Source organism: Arachis ipaensis, chromosome B5 (genome assembly GCF_059453495.1).
Source record: "Arachis ipaensis isolate K30076 ecotype BB chromosome B5, ASM5945349v1, whole genome shotgun sequence".
NCBI lineage: Eukaryota > Viridiplantae > Streptophyta > Magnoliopsida > Fabales > Fabaceae > Arachis > Arachis ipaensis.
In genome coordinates this window covers 14,186,232-14,203,858 of record NC_142440.1, presented here as the reverse complement: position 1 = coordinate 14,203,858, position 17,627 = coordinate 14,186,232, and the positions used below count along the sequence as shown (strand labels likewise).

The window sequence follows — 17,627 nt, the reverse complement described above, 5'->3', positions numbered from 1 at the left end:
AACATGTCTTGGAATAAAAGCAAAGCAAAAGCCTTCACCAAGAAACGCTACTACAGACAAAACAGCTCACTGCCTCTATCATCAATCCACCATCTTCTTCTTGTTTAAGTTGAATGTTCAAACTTCAAAGCATATTCAATATATCTATATCTATCTATCTATCTGTTGCATAGGAGTAGTGGCAGTAGTATAATTGAGATAGTGATTAAGGTGGTGGTGGTGGCTTGGTTGGTGGGGAAGAATAAATGCCTGGGTAAGAGAAACTGGTCCCTACTTAAAACAACACAGGAACAGGACAACTTAGTGGTGCTGGTGCTAGTAACTGAGAAGTGAGAACTCAAGCTCAAACACACATATAGGACAGTACACATAATAATAGTTGAGGTTTCCACTTTCCATTGAAGAAAGGGCATCATTTGCATATGAATAAGGGTAAGTGAGTGAGTTAGTGTGTGCCACTCTAATGCACGTGGTTGAGTCTTCACTCTGCAGTTGGTGGCAACAACAAGGTTCTCAATTTATATTTCACAACACAATCCAACACTATTTATTACTACTAAAAGAAACAAGAGAAGAGAAGAGAAGAGTGAAGAGTGAAGACCCCTTATTTATTAATTCCCTCTCACCTGCTTCCCTTTCCAGCAAAGCTACAGCCACCATTTCCACCATCCTCCATTTACTCTCCCACTCCTCCTTGCCTTTCATTCCCTCTCTCTCCACTTCAAGCTCACATTTTTATCCCACCATTTCCACCCCACAAACATCAAATCATACAAATCGAACAAGGGATTAAAAGGGTTACTTTATTAGTCCACAGAACTTTCCAAGTAATCATTTTTATTTTCTTCTTTTTTTCTCTTTCTTCTCCAAGCTCGGCCCCCTTTATTGAGGATGCTCCCGGTTGGTGATGATGATGCTGATGTTCATGTTCTTCGTTTCTCATTGGTTCAACAGTTGCAAAGACTCAAACTTTGCAGCTGAGAGGAAACAACAACCACAATCTCCACCGCAATTTGGTTCCAACAGTGATAATAATGCCTAACGGGTAATCACATTCCCACCGACGACGCCTCTGTTTCGAGAGCATGAGAAAACACCGCCAAATTAACCTCTTTCATGCTCTGTTATGCTCCATTCTCCTCTTGGTTTCTTGTGTGACGGTATCACCAGCCACTGAGAGAGAGATTCTGCAACAATTTAAGGGCAACATCACAGAGGACCCTTTCAACAGCTTGAGTTCATGGGTTTCCAGTGGAAACCCCTGCCAAGATTACAGAGGTGTTTTCTGCAACGATGAAGGTTCTGTGGAAAGGATCATTCTTTGGAACACTAGCTTGGCTGGGGTGTTGTCTCCAGCATTGTCTGGTTTGAAGAGGTTGAGGACATTGACATTGTTTGGGAACCGGTTCAAGGGTAACATCCCAGATGATTATGCTGATCTTCACACATTGTGGAAGATCAATTTGAGCTCCAATGCGTTATCTGGTTCAATCCCAGAGTTCATTGGTGATTTGCCAAACATTCGGTTTCTAGATTTGTCCAAGAATGGCTTCACTGGGGAGATACCTTCAGCCTTGTTCAGGTACTGTTACAAAACCAGGTTTGTGTCTCTTTCTCATAACAACCTTGCTGGTCCAATTCCTGTGTCATTGGAGAATTGCTCCAACCTTGAAGGATTTGATCTTTCTTACAATAATCTGACCGGTGCTGTCCCTTCGCGGCTTTGTGATATTCCGAGCTTGTCATATGTGTCACTGAGAAGCAATGCCTTATCAGGGAGTGTGAAAGGTCTCATATCACCTTGCCGGAGCTTGAAACATTTGGATTTCGGTAGTAATATGTTCACAGATTTGGCTCCATTCAGCATCCTTGAAATGCAAAATCTTACTTATTTCAATATATCCTATAATAGGTTCGGAGGAAATATTTCTGAGATCACAACCTGTAGTGAGAGATTAGAATTCTTTGATGGTTCCGGGAATGATTTGGATGGAGAATTTCCCTCCAGCATAATTAGATGCAAGAACCTAAAGCTCTTGGCCTTGGAGTTGAATAGACTGAAAGGGAGTATCCCAGTTGATATTCAGGAATTGCAAAAACTACTAGTTATCAGATTGGGTAATAACTCAATAAGTGGAATGATTCCCAAAGGTTTTGGCAACATTGAGCTGCTTGAAGTTCTAGATTTGCACAATCTAAACCTCATTGGTGAAATTCCTGCTGACATAAGCAATTGCAGATTTCTTCTTCAGTTGTGAGTTCCTTAACTTTCTCAAACTGACATATACATTAAACTTGATCTTATGGATTACATCTGAGTTCATTCTTTCATGTTGCTGCAGGGACCTTTCTGGTAATAGCTTAGAAGGTGAGATTCCTCAGACCCTATACAACATGACATACTTGGAATCCCTCGACTTACATCAGAACCGGCTCAATGGAAGCATACCACCAAGCCTAGGAAACCTGTCAAGGTTGCAATACCTAGATCTGTCACATAATTCACTATCTAGTTTAATCCCATCTACTCTTGGAAATTTAGGAAACATGACTCATTTTGATCTTTCATTCAACAATCTATCCGGTCTCATTCCTCAAATTGAAACCATACAGCGTTTTGGTCCATCTGCTTTTTCCAATAATCCTTTTCTCTGTGGTGCTCCTTTGGACACCTCTTGCTCGGCGAAGGGAACTCCGTCACCTTCAGCACCTGGGAAGACTAAAGTTCTAAGCATCTCAGCAATTGTTGCGATTGTTGCTGCAGCTCTGATCCTTGCAGGGGTTTGTTTGGTAACCATCATGAATATTAGGGCTCGTCGTCGAAAAAAAGACAGTGATGAGATCATGGTTGTTGAGAGCACACCCCTTGGATCATCAACAGAATCAAATGTTATAATTGGAAAGCTGGTTCTGTTTAGCAAAAGTTTACCATCAAAATATGAAGATTGGGAGGCAGGTACAAAAGCATTGCTTGACAAAGAGTCTATAATAGGTGGCGGATCAATTGGAACAGTGTACAGAACTGATTTTGAAGGCGGCATCTCAATTGCAGTGAAGAAGCTTGAGACTTTGGGAAGGATCCGAAACCAGGAAGAATTCGAACACGAGATTGGACGACTAGGCAACCTCCAACACCCAAATTTGGTTTCTTTACAAGGTTACTATTGGTCCTCTTCAATGCAATTGATACTATCAGAGTTTGTCCCTAATGGGAATCTCTACGATAATCTACATGGGATTGGATATCCAGGAACAAGCACTAGCAGTAGCAACAGGGAGTTATATTGGTCTAGAAGGTTCCAAATTGCACTTGGTACTGCAAGAGCACTAGCCTATCTTCACCACGACTGCAGACCTCCAATTCTTCATCTCAACATTAAATCCTCTAACATACTCTTAGATCACAAGTATGAGGCTAAGTTGTCTGATTATGGTTTAGGAAAGTTGCTCCCCATTTTGGACAATTACGGTCTGACCAAGTTCCACAATGTAGTCGGCTATGTCGCACCAGAGTTGGCTCAAAGCCTAAGGCAGAGTGAGAAGTGTGATGTGTACAGTTTTGGGGTCATTCTTTTGGAGCTGGTTACAGGTAGGAAGCCAGTAGAAAGTCCAACAACAAGTGAGGTGGTCATCTTATGTGAATATGTAAGAAGTTTGTTAGAGGTTGGTTCAGCTTCAAATTGCTTTGACAGAAACTTATTGGGATTTGCTGAGAATGAGTTAATTCAGGTTATGAAGTTGGGACTAATTTGTACCTCGGAGGATCCATTAAGGAGACCAAGCATGGCTGAGGTTGTCCAGGTCCTTGAGTCCATTAGAAATGGATTGGGAGCACACTAAGCTACTTGCTAATTGGTTGTGTTATAGAAGCAGCAAGACAAAAATTCTTTTTCATTCATTTTTATATTGTCATTTTTTTTTCTCTTCATAGAATTGGGTACATTTTGCAATAAAAGGCATTTGTTTCATTCCATTGTCTTTGAAAATGAAAATGCTTGGAATTACTGATCATCTTAGCATGGTTCGGTTTCTAATATTTTACCATTTCTTCTTTGCAATCTTTGTTTTGTTGTGTATCCTTCGCTTTTCATGGTTGTAAATTTTGGACACACCACACCACCTGCATCAATTCAGGCCAAATCATGTTTTTGGATTTGGAATTATGCACCTTGATCACGTTGCCCCATGCTTAATTCATAAACATATTCCCAATTTCCCATTCCAATACAGCTAATGATGATGCTTATCACTCTCCGGATTGTTCTCAACACAAACGTCCCTTTCTTGTAGGGAGAACCCATGTGTAGTGCCACAAGCTCAGTTTTTGTATGATACTGCAATGACTGGAGTCTCCTCAATCATCACGGAATTACCAATAACACCACCTCGAATTATGTTGTCCAGGGAAGTTGCCATCAACATTACTTATCCATCCTTAGGAACTTTCCTGAGATGTCATCCAAAATGCTCATCAAACTTTCACCAGTCTTTGGTCAATTATTACAACAAATATTAAATATTACTAATACAATATGACCTTCTTGCTGCAATATACAAAGCTTGAAGGCAAAGGGTATCTAATTCTCTTATATAAAATATTATGAAATAAATGAAAAACCTAAGGGCAATGGAGCAAGAAGAAAAAGAAACAGCTATCATCATGCCCATAAACAAAGTTGGGTCTTGCAAGTTTACCTTATTATGCATTCTTGTGTTATTATTACTCCTTTTGTTCTCTTGATGGAGACGCTTCTTCACATTCAGAATCAGATTATCAATTTTTGCATTGTTGCGGACGCAAATAATACCATGCAAGAGGCTCCAATTATACACTTAACAGAAGTCCTAATGCATAGGCTTTAAAACTGAGGTTTAAAAAAGAACTCCATCTTATAACTTCTCCTTGATGATTGATTATTCCTTCTAGGATGATGCCGGAAAGAATAAAGAATCAGTAAACCAAAACAACAATATATGCAGAACTAATTAATGCCATATCAACTCTCTGATTTTGTGGCTGCAGAGATTCGCCGAATCCGTTCCATGACTACAGAAACATCTTTTTCAGACAATGTAGTGAAACAAAAACGAAACCATCCTGGTTCAATACAGTGACAAGATGATCCTGGAGTAACATTGATCTTAGCCACATTCAACAATCTGTCCCAGAGCTCAAGCTCTCCCTTTTCGCCATAAGACCGGAGTAATTTACTCATGTTGGCCCAACAGTAAAAACCACCGCTGCTGCTAGTGCACTCGATTCCTAACTGCTTCAATTCTGCCACAAATGTGTTATACATTCTTCGAAGCCTCAGTCTGTTGATCTCAATGAATTTCTGTACAAATCTAGTATCTGAAAGAATGGAGATAAGCAATTGCTGAGTGGGAGCAGAAAGAGCTGAGAACTTTGCCATTCTTCTAGCAGCAACTAGGACATTCTCATTGTAGGAGTAGAGGACACCAACCTTAAAATCTGGAACAGAGAGTTCATTTGATAAACTATATATTATATGAACTCTGTCGCGATCAAGTTCTTCGGCTTCCAGGATTTCCACCATGCTCACAAACTCTTTGCTTCCACAAGCAGACCCTGCAAATGTTTCATTGGAGACTATGTGGATATTCTTCTCTCTAGCAAAGTCCACAATATCAAGTAGTGTTTCCCGGTCCAATAATTTTCCAACAGGATTCGAAGGATTCGTTATGATGATTCCTCGAACTTTTTGTCCCCGTTTCTTTGCCTGGTTAAAGGCCCGGTCAAGAGCAGTTATACTTAGATTGAAGTTATCAGTGCTACGGCAGGGAACAGCTACTATCTCGATGTCACTTCGCCATTTTATATCCCCATCAAAGCTGCAAGAGGTGATCAAAGCATATTTCATGTTTTCTTGCATGAAAGAAGGTTTGAAAATTGAGGAGTTTGTTAGAGAGTTACCTAGGGCTGTGAGGTGTTGGAACAAGGAATGAATTTCCATGATCTGCTAAGCAGAAGCTAAGAATGTCAATGGCAGAGGTGGCACCAGCAGTTAGTACCATTTGTGAGGGACTGAAGAAAATTGACTTTTCCATAACTTGAGGCATGAAACCAGCCACAGCCTGCAGGATTATAGTGAAAAATTATCACCGTGCATGGCATGCATAAATTCCATCGAATTCCAAGTCACGCGCATCAAATTTCTCAGCATTACATTACAAGTTCAATTAAACAAAGCACATCACAATTAAAAAGTAGTTGAAACTGAAATTACCAGTTTGAGTTCCATGAATCCATCAAGGGGTTGGTAAGGTGCAATTCCTCTGCCTAAAATTGCAGTGGTTCCATTCTGGTGAATCCAATCGTGAACCAAGTCCTGAGACAGCTACATGAAGTCCCAAACAGAGAACAAAATCCACGAAACTCAGTTCTCATAACCTAACAAGATAACAACACAAGCAATTGTGAATGGAAAAACAGAGAAACACTCACTCACCGTGTTATGTGCCAAACCAAGCTGAATAACACCATGAGGATTATGAACCTCGTGGTAGGGATCCTCAGCGGCCTTGCGCAAACCAACGTAGTAAGGAGAGTCAGCGGAGATTCTGGCGACAGAGGTGGCGCGGCCTGACACGTAAGCGGGTCCGGCAGGGCTTCTGGGAGATAGAAGGATCCTGGAAAGAGAGCGGGGCAAGACTTGGACATGATGTGGATGAAGCTTGCCGGAACCGGGTGGTTCAGGGTCCGGAGAATGATGCGGTGGTGGTGGTGGTGGCGGCGGCGGAGGAGGAGGAGAACGGTGGTGGTGGCGGCGGTTCTTGAAGTAGAGCTGGAAGAAGTAGAAGAGGGCGCAGGGGATGACGGAACCCCAGAAGAGACCTCCTTTGCCTTGAACGACTCCTTGCAATGGCACTATCACTCTCATGGCTCATTGCACACACATCAACATAGGCATAGCCACGAATTTTGGATTATTGGAATCTCTTCCACTTCACTCTAACCTTCAATTCAATCATGTTCTCATCCCACTACTATTCTATTGCGTTCATGTGTTTTCTTTGATATACTAGAGGTTGCGGGGGAATCATTATCTCTAATCTCTGATTACTATGTGACACTAATCTCAATTGTCAACATTGTATTTGTATCCCATATCAAATTTACAATACTTTGCTTTTTAAATTTTTACTTCAAATACTAAAAGGAGTTATCCATCCAACCTTCATCCACCAGAATACCACATATCCTCCCTTTGATGTCATATCCAATCGTTCTTTTTTCTCTCCTACTTTTCTAACGAACCTTTTATTCCTTCCTTGTTACTTAGGTATATCTTTTAAGTAACATATCATTTCTTTTATTGAGAGAGCTTGAGTTAAATTATTTATTACTCCATATTGTTCTCCTCTTTCAACACTGGTCACTCGTCATCATATATACATCCCATATATATTAGCTAGTACACACTATACAACACACATCCACGTCAAAGTATGCACAACTCATGCACGATTCAATTATGTGTGTTTACCAATTGGATGGGACCATAAATTTAAAGAGTCTAAAAGTTTTTATCATATTATAATTAACAGCAATGAACAAATAAACGGACAATTGAAAACAAAAATAAAGTATCAGTGTATAACTATAAAAAAAATAGAGTATTTAGACCACACGATAACATTTGGTTCCTAATTTGAGGTGCTCTTGCACTCAGTAGTCATTGCAAAATTTATTCATGCATGTATATGTGGAAGCTAAGCAGATACAAAACATGAATGAGTGGATATAGAAACCTTGCGGTCATGCACAAATACATATTCTTAGATATTTGGTAATTGTGGTCTAGATTTGATTTTAGCGAAGAAAATAATATTGAGGTGAAAAAAGAAGACTCAATAAAATTGTCATATGAACAAATACAAAATCTAAAATTAAAAACGAACAACTGAATACTTGGGAGTACATATTGTTATCTACTATTTATAGCTATTAAAAAATTAACCTTACTAAAACTTAACTTAATATGGTAAATAAATTAACTATAGTTATTCAACCATAATCAGTTACAGCTTGTTTTTGTGAGACATTAGATAACAACTTAAGATTTAGAATAAGTTGTCGCTTAGAACCTTTATCGGTCAGATATGGTTATGATTTTATCGACTAAAAATATTTGGATATATGTGAGATTGTTTTATATTTAATTTATGCATGCTACTATTAGTTGAATAAATGGCAATACACACCAAGGGATAGTAAAAAAATGGATGTGGACGTTTGAAGTTGAGACTTGGACATAATGTGGATGAAGCTTGTCGGAACCCGGTGGTTCAGGGTCCGGGGAATGATGCGGTGGTGGTGGTGGCGGTGGCGGCGGAGGAGGATGAGAACGATGGTGGCGGCGGTTCTTGAAGTAGAGCTGGAAGAAGTAGAAGAGGGCACAGGGGATGACGGAACCCCAGAAGAGACCTCCTTTGCCTTGAACGACTCCTTGTAATGGCACTATCACTCTCATGGCTCATTGCACACACATCAACATAGGCATAGCCACGAATTTTGGATTATTGGAATCTCTTCCACCTCACTCTAACCTTCAATTTAATCATGTTCTCATCCCACTACTATTCTATTGCGTTCATGTGTTTTCTTTGATATATTAGAGGCTGCGGGGGATTCATTATTTCTAATCTTTGATTACTATGTGACACTAATCTCAATTGTCAACATTGTATTTGTATCCGATAGCAAATTTACAATATTTTGCTTTTTAAATTTTTACTTCAAATACTAAAAGGAGTTATCCATCAAACCTTCATCCACTAGAATACCACATATCCTTCCTTTAATGTCATATCTTATAAGTAACATATCATTTCTTTTATTAAGAGAGCTTGAGTTAAATTATTTATTACTCCATATTGTTCTCCTCTTTCAACACTGGTCACTCGTCATCATATATACATCACATATATACTAGCTAATACACACTATACAATACACATCCACGTCAAAGTATGCACAACTCATGCATGCACGATACAAGTTTGTGTGTTTACCAATTAGATGCGACCATAAATTTAAAGAGTCTAAAAGTTTTTATCATATTATAATTAACAGCAATGAACCAAATAAACGGACAATTGAAAACAAAAATAAAGTATAAGTGTATAACTATAAAAAATAGAGTATTTAGACGACACGGTAACATTTGGTTCCTAATTTGAGGTGCTCTTGCACTCAGTAGTCATTGCAAAATTTATTCATGCATGTATACGTGGAAGCTAAGCAGATACAAAACATGAATGAGTGGATATAGAAACCTTGTGGTCACACACAAATACATATTCTTAGATATTTGGTAATTCCGGTCTAGATTTGATTTTAGCGAAGAAAATAATATTGAGGTGGAAGAAGAAGACTCAATAGATTTGTCATATGAACAGATACAAAACCTAAAATTGAAAACGAACAACTGAGTACTTGGGAGTACATATTGTTATCTACTATTTATAGCTATTAGAAAATTAACCTTACTAAAACTTAACTTAATATGATAAATAAATTAACTATAGTTATTCAACCATAATCAGTTACAGCTTGCTTTTGTGAGTCATTAGATAGCAATTTAAGATTTATAATAAGTTGTCGCTTAGAACCTTTATGGGTCATATATGGTTATGATTTTATCGACTAAAAATATTTGCATATATGTGAGATTGTTTTATATTTAATTTATGCATACTACTATTAGTTGAATAAATGGCAATACACACCAAGGGATAGTAAAAAAATGGATGTGAACATTTGAGGTTGAGGCTTGGATGAGAAACTGGTTGCATATAGGGTTGATGCGGAAAAAAAAAAAAAAAACATGCATGCATGCACCTTATTGCCAATTCAATGGATAGGGGTCCCAACTTGAATGTGTAAGTTTGTCTTAGCTTGAACAAATAACATACCAACGGCTATGATATGTTTGGATGTATTCAGGCATGCCCAAGGTCCAATTATTTTTCTTATGATGCTAGCTACGGATTACTAATTCATCTGTGCTATGTATAAAGACAAATTTGACACAGTTTCATGGACGTATATGGATCCCTAATTCCTAAAGTTCAAATTAGCTAATAATAAGGAGCGAGGAAATAAAATCTACATTTGAAAGTTGAAACTTTGAAATCTGGGCAAAGACATGATAAATAAAATAAATTTAGAAGAACTACGTTGCAAGCTTCTGTGGGTGTGACAGCTTGGCCTTGGAGCGTCAACCTTGGTCATTCGCCACTTGTAGTTACTGAATTATGTGGGTATACCTGCACTCTTGAAATTAAAAGATTATTTTAAGACACGAATTATATTTTTGAAATTTACCCTATCTTGTATCTATTTTTTTCGAACTTAAAATTATCTATACTTTTATCCCAAAAAAATAAAAAAAAAATTATCTATATACTTGTATATAAAAGGATTGAGGTGCTTCTATTTAATGATTTAATCTTTCACGCACGTGTATTTTGATATTAAAAAAAAATCCATCTTAACTAATTTTTTACTAATTGTTATTTTACACATTAATTAATGATAACATAAATAAAAAAATGAATTAATAGATACTTTTCGGAGTTTGCTTTTTATAAGATTTAAACATAAAAATTGTTATGAGATGAAAATTGTGGTTTACCTTATAATAAGTTATAACTTATAACTCACTTGCATTGATCGTAAATTTATTTATTCTCTTATAAAATAGAATATTTTTTTTAAAAGTGAGATGTTAATAAAATAATAAAATAATATTTTAATTATTTTTAAATTTATAAATAAAATTTACAAATTTAAAAATAATTTAATTATTATTATTATTATTATTATTTTACTTTAGATACTTTTCTCATAAAATGTAAAATAAGGCTACTTAATACCAAAGTTAAAACAAAATAAATTGAGTTCGATTTTTATTTTGAAAAGAGATTTTTTCGTAATTCAATTTTAAATGTCTTAATTCTAAGTTTATAACCAAAAAGTTTAATGACCTTCATTACTATTGTAGTAATGGTCAAATGATTATATTATCAATGCTATTATATTCATCAATTATTTATACACTTTTTATTTCTAATCTAAACAGGTACTTACATCTTAAATTTTATAACTTTTATTTTATATCTAATATTTTTTATTCATAGTATTTTTTGCAGGTACTCATGTCTTTTTATTTATTTATCCAAAAAATAGTTTGTTGGGACTATCAAATTTAGCTACAAAATTGAATGAGCTATATTCTAAAGCTCTATTTCATCTAAAGACCATTTAATAAAATGATAAAATTATATTTTAATTATTTTTAAATTTATAAATTTTATTATCTTAATTTAAAAATAATTAAAATATTATTTTATTACTTTATCAATCCCCTCTTCACTTTAGGAGATATTCATCTTTTCATTATGGGGTGTATTATAATATCTAAAAATTATTGTCTAATTATAAAAAATAAATTAAATAATTAATTTTAAATATTAAAAATTAATTATAAAAATAAATTAGATAAAAATTAAACACTTAAATAAAAGACATGGTATAATCGGCTTTTTATTTTCTATCTCACTCTGTTCTTTGGGGCCACTGAAAACGCATTGACTATATTTGACACGTTATTTTGTGTGATTGAAAATTTTCCTTTAGATTCTGATTCTGAGTAAGTGGACCTGTGGAGTGGAGTCCTAAATTCAGAAATAAAACAAGAGGTGCAGACCCGGCCCAACTGAGTGAGAAAAGAGAAACGTTAAGGGTAATCTGGGGATTTCGGGTCCTGGGAAATGTAGCCAATTGGAAAGAGGACTGAGGCGCCGAAATTGCAGTTTATAGTGTGGTGCGCATTTGACACAATGTGAGCACTGACCTCACCGCACCAAAACAGGACCTATCCAAAGGGGCAAATCCGTCCAACAAACAGTCCCCACAAATTCAAATTTTGGATCGTTAGTGATGTACTGTCTTGGTCGTTACACTTACCACGTACTGGACACACTTATATGCCATAGGGTTAAGCTCCCGGCGCAACAAGACAAAACCCCTCTCCCATAACCCCAAGCTAATTAATTACAATTATTTGAATAAATTTGTATACTACTATTAAATTAATTATTACTTAATTAAGATATATACTTACAAGTTACAATGGACCCAACACTGGGTGGTGGCATTTGCCAACCTTCCATTTCATGAAACGAAACGCATAAAAATTAAAAAAATACAAAATACTATTATTATATTATATAATATTTAATTAAATTGAATAATGAGGCGATTTGGTATTCAAATGTAAAATCCCTCTCAGTACTCAGTAGCTTGACTGGCTAACAGTAACAGTAGCTATCAACATTCAACAGTGCATTTTCTTCAACGAGTTCTATTCGGAGCTTCATAACCCGCAATCGCAATAGGCGGTGGCGACGATGATGATGACCACCACAACGATGGAGGAGGAGGAGGAAGACATGGAAATAGAGAATGACGTTTATGTGGCTCACGAAATCGACCTCGATTACGAGTTTGATGCAGCGCGCTTCTTCGATTTCACGGTGCAAGAATCTCCCGTTCAAGCTCGCCTAGCCGAGCTTTGGTTCGAAACGGCCGCCAGCTACCCTCCTTCTCGTCGGTTTTCGCCTTTCCTCTTTCTTTCTCATGCCTCATTCAATGCACCTTGGTTAGCTCAATAATCTCTTGTGTTTCAGCTTTTGTTTCGAAGCTTGTGCTTAGAGAAGACGATGTTAGCGCCTCTTCTCTGGAATGCTTCAATGGTGGTATGCCTATGCTATTTTACTTTACGAAATGTTGTTAGTTCTTGTTTCACTGATATTGTCATCTAAGCTGCTTTCTGCTTTGATAGATTCGAAATCGGTGGCTGGAGTTCTGCAAGATATAGCTATGCAAATGCAACCGTTACAAGTAAATAGCACAGGTAATCAACGTGATTGAATGATCATAGATCGGGACACTGTTCTCTGAAAGAAGTTGTTCACCTAGTAATCGTATATTGTGATTCTTCTAAATGCATTGAATGATGAACTGCATCACAAGAATTTACCAATTTTTCTCTTTAATTAGAAACCCTATCTGTAATTCCTGGTGCTCAAACTGCTCTGAGTTTTTTAACCTTATATGTCAACTATAGTATTTTATTGATTTTTTCACAATTCATCAGATTCTCTTTCGCTTATTTGTAGCTTTTTTTTTTTTTTTTAAATTCCCTCTTTTTATTCCCGCTTATCGCTTGACAAGTATTTGTCTCTTTTAGGACTAACCTTTACCAGTAAGACAATCGGGAACAGTTTGAAATCAAAGGCTAAATCCACTGTGAGAAAGGGTTCAACACTAATGAAACCTACAGCTAGTCAGCTGGCTAAGCAAAATCGGGCTCCTCAAAATGTTGCTTCGAGGTGATTTTCTGACTAGCTTATACATTTTCATAGTTAGGGAGGCATGAACTATTATCCGAAAAGCAAACAATTAACATATTATTAGTTCACAAGGTTTGCGTGTTTGATGGTATTTGCATTTCTCCACAAGATTTCTGTTCTCTCAACATGATACATCATCTTAAATGCAGCCTTCGCAATTACTATGTTCTTTGTAAGTCATGTACTCGTAACCAGTTGGCCTGCAGGACTATTTTCTACTTTCTTTTCCCCTAGTTTTTCTGAGGCTGGTGATGCTAGCTCATGCTTTCTGATCTGCGGATGCAGAAAGAACTGAATTTACCTTTTTTTTTTCTTTATGCCATCTACAATTTTCCCATTGTTTCAGGTTTCAGAAGTTATCTCAGAACAAGGAAATGAATTTGTCTACCTTTTCTGGGGTAGAAACTCAAGCTTCAAAACGGCAGAAATTAGAGGATGGTCACTCGCGCAAGGTCTGTAAATTACTCTATTCCTCTTCCTCTCTGTTTAACTAATAACTGAGAGATGGGTGTTATATTTGTCTGATTGAACCAATTAGTATATGCCAGAAACCGATCTTAAAATTTATCATTTACAGCTGTAAATTTGTGCAATTCCGAGTTAGTTGGAGATATAACATCTTATAAAATTATCGCTAAGCCTGCATTACATTTTTATTTATTAGAAATAATACTCTAAGGAGGTTATGAGAGCTTAATTGATGCTTTCATGGGTAACAATTTAATAGATTGTGTATATTAAATTTGGCTCTCATGTTCGGTTGGTAGTACCATGGAAGTACTGGACCGTAAATTGGGAATTAAGTGTGGCTTAACTGCTGTTGGGAAGTTCATTTATTTTACACAGTGCATTTGAAATACTTACCATATCTATCTCTATGGCAGGTTGGTGATGTGATTCAGCAAACTAATTTTGTACATAAGGCACCTAACAAGGTAGGAAACTATAAATTCTAGTGCAGAGTTCTTGAATATTCCCTTTGTTAAAAAATTGATTTTATAAATTGCTAAATACCTTCCATTTGACATGTTGGGGATTTTGTTGTGTCTAAAATATGTTCCCCCACCCCGACTTTTTTTTCATTCTTTTTACTATTTGAGTTTGTAAGCAGAAGATTGAATTCTCTATTCTTTGTTTCCTGTGACATCACCGTTGTGATGATTGAAAAATATTAAAAAATGGTTAAGGACTAATGAGACCTTGTAAATTGGAATAATACGAGTAATTAAAGTTCTTTGGGCAGAGGACTATATCTGGAAAGGCAGGAAAGAGGTCCACATGATGATGTCTGTAAATTTGTATATTATTGCAGATTGTAACTACTGAAGAAAACTCTAGACACACCAAATTGAGGATTACTATTCCTAGGGAGCCTGAACTTGAAACTGCTCATAGAGCACAAAGGATAAGGTTTGTTGTTTTAGTTTTCAGTGAAATTTGCTATTGTGGATTATGTTCCTCAAGAAATTAAACTGAAGATGTTATATGCGGCTGTTTCAGACCAAAAAATGTTGTAGAGGCAGAACATGTGACAGTGGCTGGGCCCAGATTCAAAGCACGCCCATTAAACAGAAAAGTTAGTATTTGTAGTTGATAGACTTTGGTTTCAAATTTTGGTGAATCTTTCTCCGTCCTCTCTTTTTAACTATTTTGCCCACAATCTAGATTCTTAATGCTCCTACATTGCCACTGCCCAAGAGGAGCACTCCGCAGTTGCCTGAATTTCAAGTAAGTTCTCAACACGTGCTTTCTTGGTTCATCTATGTTTTTTTCTTTTGTCACTATTTCATGAGTTATATAGAAATGGAAAAAGATTTTGCTGGCGAGACAACAACTAATTAGCAAAACGAGTTCTGCATTATTTATTTTGAAGCTCAGATATTTTGTGTCTTGTTTCTCAGGAATTTCACCTGAAGACATGGGAGAGGGCCATGCAACACTCATCCGCTACTTCATCATCTTTACTTCGCTGCAAAGATTCTGACAAGGTTCATCTAATTCTTAGAAACTTTGGTGTTTCATGACATGTGTAGTGTATGTATTCAAAGTTTCTCATATCCTACCAATATGAAATGCATTAAATACGAATTTTTTTAAGCTGCTAACTCTTATGATTGGCCAGCCGTATATTTCTTTATTTTCCTGTAGACCTGTAGAAGATATCTATGATTACTCCATCAGAAATTGAGTTTGTTAGTTTCAGGGATTGGACAAACCTCCTTCTTCCACAGTAAATAGAGGCAGGGATTTGAGAAGGTAACAAATGGCATTATGTTAAGTGTAACATGATAATTCGTGAAATGAGACTAACTTCAATGTACTCTTTTTGCATAGGCCATCTGCCATGACTCCCATGAGTGCTCCAAAGCATGATGGATTGGATTTTGCACATAACTTTAAAGCTCGGCCTCTTAATAGGAAGGTAACAAGACGTTGTAATAAAGTTGGAAAGTATAAGCACGAATTATATTCTAAGGATATTTGAATATATTACTTTAAAGTTTGTACTATCTTAGATTGATGCATTTTATTTAAGTTTTTGGAATCCATTATATTTTTGTTGTTTTTTTTTTTTTTGGATTAAGTAGGTTCTACTTTTTGCTCCCTTCTTAGTTTGATCTATTGTACTAGCAACTCCCTAATGCCTTTGCAGATACTTTCAAGTAAAGGAGATATTGGTGTTTTCCGGAATAGAAAGCAGGAATCCACAGTGCCGACAGTGAGTTGGTTCATCTGTTTTCACCCCATAATATATTTTCAGATAGAAAAAATATAATGATGTCACATCTTGTGTTAATTAATACAGGAATTCAATTTCCAAACAGAAAAGAGGGTTCAGCACAACCTTCCAATTGAACTGTTTAGCAAGGTGAATTCTTGCTAGTCTTTTTCTTACATAACAATTACAAATTCTTAATTTCACCAGTATTGCTATTTTCAATTTAATTCCTATCATTCTTGTTTGTTCTCCTTTTTCTTGGGACTAGCTATCCCTAACCTCTGAAATCCAGTCAAATAATGGATCTCACATCAACCAGCCTCAGCATTCCATGATGTTCAGAAAGGTTTTTCAATTTAATTCCTATCATTCTTGTTATTTTAAACTTATTGTATTAAATATAATGATTTTTTTTTGCGGTACCTTAGTGAGTTTTTTTTTTTCTCCCTGGTTTTTCTTGCTGCAAGGATTTAAAAGAAAATATAAGTTCTTTTCATCTGAATCAGAAGGTAATATGACAATCTGAAGAACACAGGGCTTGCACCGAGCCTATTATTTTTACATAGGTTTCTTTTATATTATAAACATTAAATATTCATCTTCCATCGGACACAAATATGTAGGATAAGCCTTTCATCTTTGGGGGGAACAAAATTCATAGCGGGAATGAACATTGCATGAGTGAAGTTGGTTCTCGGTTGACTGCAAGGTATCAATGATTCGCACTACTCTATGGTTATGTCTGGTAAATTTGGTTAATTATATCTCCTGCTCTCTAACTAACATGTTCCAGGAGCTTGGGAATTAGGTGACGACAAAAGATTGTCAATGTGCAACAACCAACAAGCTTTTGTTACCAGGATCAAGATTTTTGCTGTCAAGTTATAGTTTGATAGGGACATAGCCTAATGTCAGCAACCGTTCTCAGATGGTAACATCCAATAGGTGGTTCTTTTACTGCAACACAAAAAGAAAATTATTTTGTTAGAACAGAAGTTAGCATACATGTGCGTAACTGCATCAGTTGTATCTTGTACAACCGCTCCTAGATCTCTGTCCAATAGTAAAATCGTTAAAAGGGCAAGTGTATTATAGTCCTGAAGCCTATCTTCTATTTTTGATAGCATTAATAAATTGCAATGTGCTATTGGCCATTCTATTAGTCTCATGCCTTGACACAAAAATCGAACAAAGGAACTATAAACAGATCATTTAAATATTTATATATTCAAAACTGATTGAAAGGTTGATCAGACAACTGAATATAACACTCATAATTTTCAACTTATATGCAAATCCCATTGTATTCCGGAATCCGGAAGCATCGGTGCTGATAAATCCCAATTAATTACTTCCTTTCCACTAACAATGCCTATTCACCCGTTTCTTATTATTAGTAAGATAGGTTGCCCCTTTTCCTTCTCTTTAAGAAGGTAAAGTGAGAGAGATGGCAAGAATAACCAAC

The 17,627-nt window shown here is 36.3% G+C and overlaps 3 protein-coding genes across 6 annotated transcripts; 2 read left to right on the top strand and 1 right to left on the bottom strand.

Moving 5' to 3' along the window:
* Nucleotides 1–4,008, top strand: LOC107642996 (putative LRR receptor-like serine/threonine-protein kinase At1g12460). The gene is made up of 2 exons (XM_088487824.1): nucleotides 1–2,254; nucleotides 2,343–4,008. The coding sequence occupies exons 1-2, from the start codon at nucleotides 1,086–1,088 to the stop codon at nucleotides 3,838–3,840; spliced, it is 2,667 nt and encodes an 888-aa protein (XP_088343950.1). The 5' UTR covers nucleotides 1–1,085; the 3' UTR covers nucleotides 3,841–4,008.
* On the bottom strand, nucleotides 3,888–7,680 carry LOC107642997 (1-aminocyclopropane-1-carboxylate synthase 6). The gene is made up of 5 exons (XM_016346526.3): nucleotides 6,471–7,680; nucleotides 6,249–6,359; nucleotides 5,936–6,096; nucleotides 4,696–5,853; nucleotides 3,888–4,447 (listed from the first exon to the last, which is right to left on the bottom strand). Exons 1-4 carry the CDS (start codon nucleotides 6,900–6,902, stop codon nucleotides 4,998–5,000), a joined length of 1,560 nt encoding a protein of 519 aa, XP_016202012.1. The 5' UTR covers nucleotides 6,903–7,680; the 3' UTR covers nucleotides 3,888–4,447; nucleotides 4,696–4,997.
* Nucleotides 7,681–12,298: 4,618 nt separating this feature from the next.
* LOC107642995 (Cell cycle regulated microtubule associated protein) lies at nucleotides 12,299–17,321 on the top strand. 4 transcript variants are annotated; one of them, XM_016346522.3, is made up of 18 exons: nucleotides 12,299–12,637; nucleotides 12,718–12,786; nucleotides 12,873–12,944; nucleotides 13,281–13,422; nucleotides 13,790–13,895; nucleotides 14,328–14,378; nucleotides 14,756–14,853; nucleotides 14,944–15,019; nucleotides 15,109–15,171; nucleotides 15,345–15,431; nucleotides 15,647–15,699; nucleotides 15,778–15,865; nucleotides 16,097–16,162; nucleotides 16,250–16,312; nucleotides 16,431–16,508; nucleotides 16,630–16,671; nucleotides 16,786–16,871; nucleotides 16,956–17,321. In XM_016346522.3, exons 1-18 carry the CDS (start codon nucleotides 12,439–12,441, stop codon nucleotides 16,972–16,974), a joined length of 1,458 nt encoding a protein of 485 aa, XP_016202008.1. In that variant the 5' UTR covers nucleotides 12,299–12,438; the 3' UTR covers nucleotides 16,975–17,321. The 4 variants fall into 4 exon arrangements, with proteins under 4 accessions (XP_016202008.1, XP_016202009.1, XP_016202006.1 ...); XM_016346523.3 differs by having other exon boundaries at nucleotides 15,641–15,699; nucleotides 16,971–17,321; XM_016346520.3 differs by having other exon boundaries at nucleotides 15,641–15,699.
* Nucleotides 17,322–17,627: the final 306 nt, after the last annotated feature.

Coding starts and splice junctions, on each gene's coding strand:
- LOC107642995 (XM_016346520.3), top strand. CDS start 12,439: ATGATGATGACCACCACAACGATGGAGGAGGAGGAGGAAGACATGGAA. Junction 13,896..14,327: donor AGGATGGTCACTCGCGCAAG/GTCTGTAAATTA, acceptor TCTCTATGGCAG/GTTGGTGATGTGATTCAGCA. Junction 16,163..16,249: donor AGGAATCCACAGTGCCGACA/GTGAGTTGGTTC, acceptor TAATTAATACAG/GAATTCAATTTCCAAACAGA.
- LOC107642996 (XM_088487824.1), top strand. CDS start 1,086: ATGAGAAAACACCGCCAAATTAACCTCTTTCATGCTCTGTTATGCTCC. Junction 2,255..2,342: donor TGCAGATTTCTTCTTCAGTT/GTGAGTTCCTTA, acceptor ATGTTGCTGCAG/GGACCTTTCTGGTAATAGCT.
- LOC107642997 (XM_016346526.3), bottom strand. CDS start 6,902: ATGAGAGTGATAGTGCCATTGCAAGGAGTCGTTCAAGGCAAAGGAGGT. Junction 6,097..6,248: donor GATTCATGGAACTCAAACTG/GTAATTTCAGTT, acceptor ATAATCCTGCAG/GCTGTGGCTGGTTTCATGCC. Junction 5,854..5,935: donor CCAACACCTCACAGCCCTAG/GTAACTCTCTAA, acceptor CACCTCTTGCAG/CTTTGATGGGGATATAAAAT.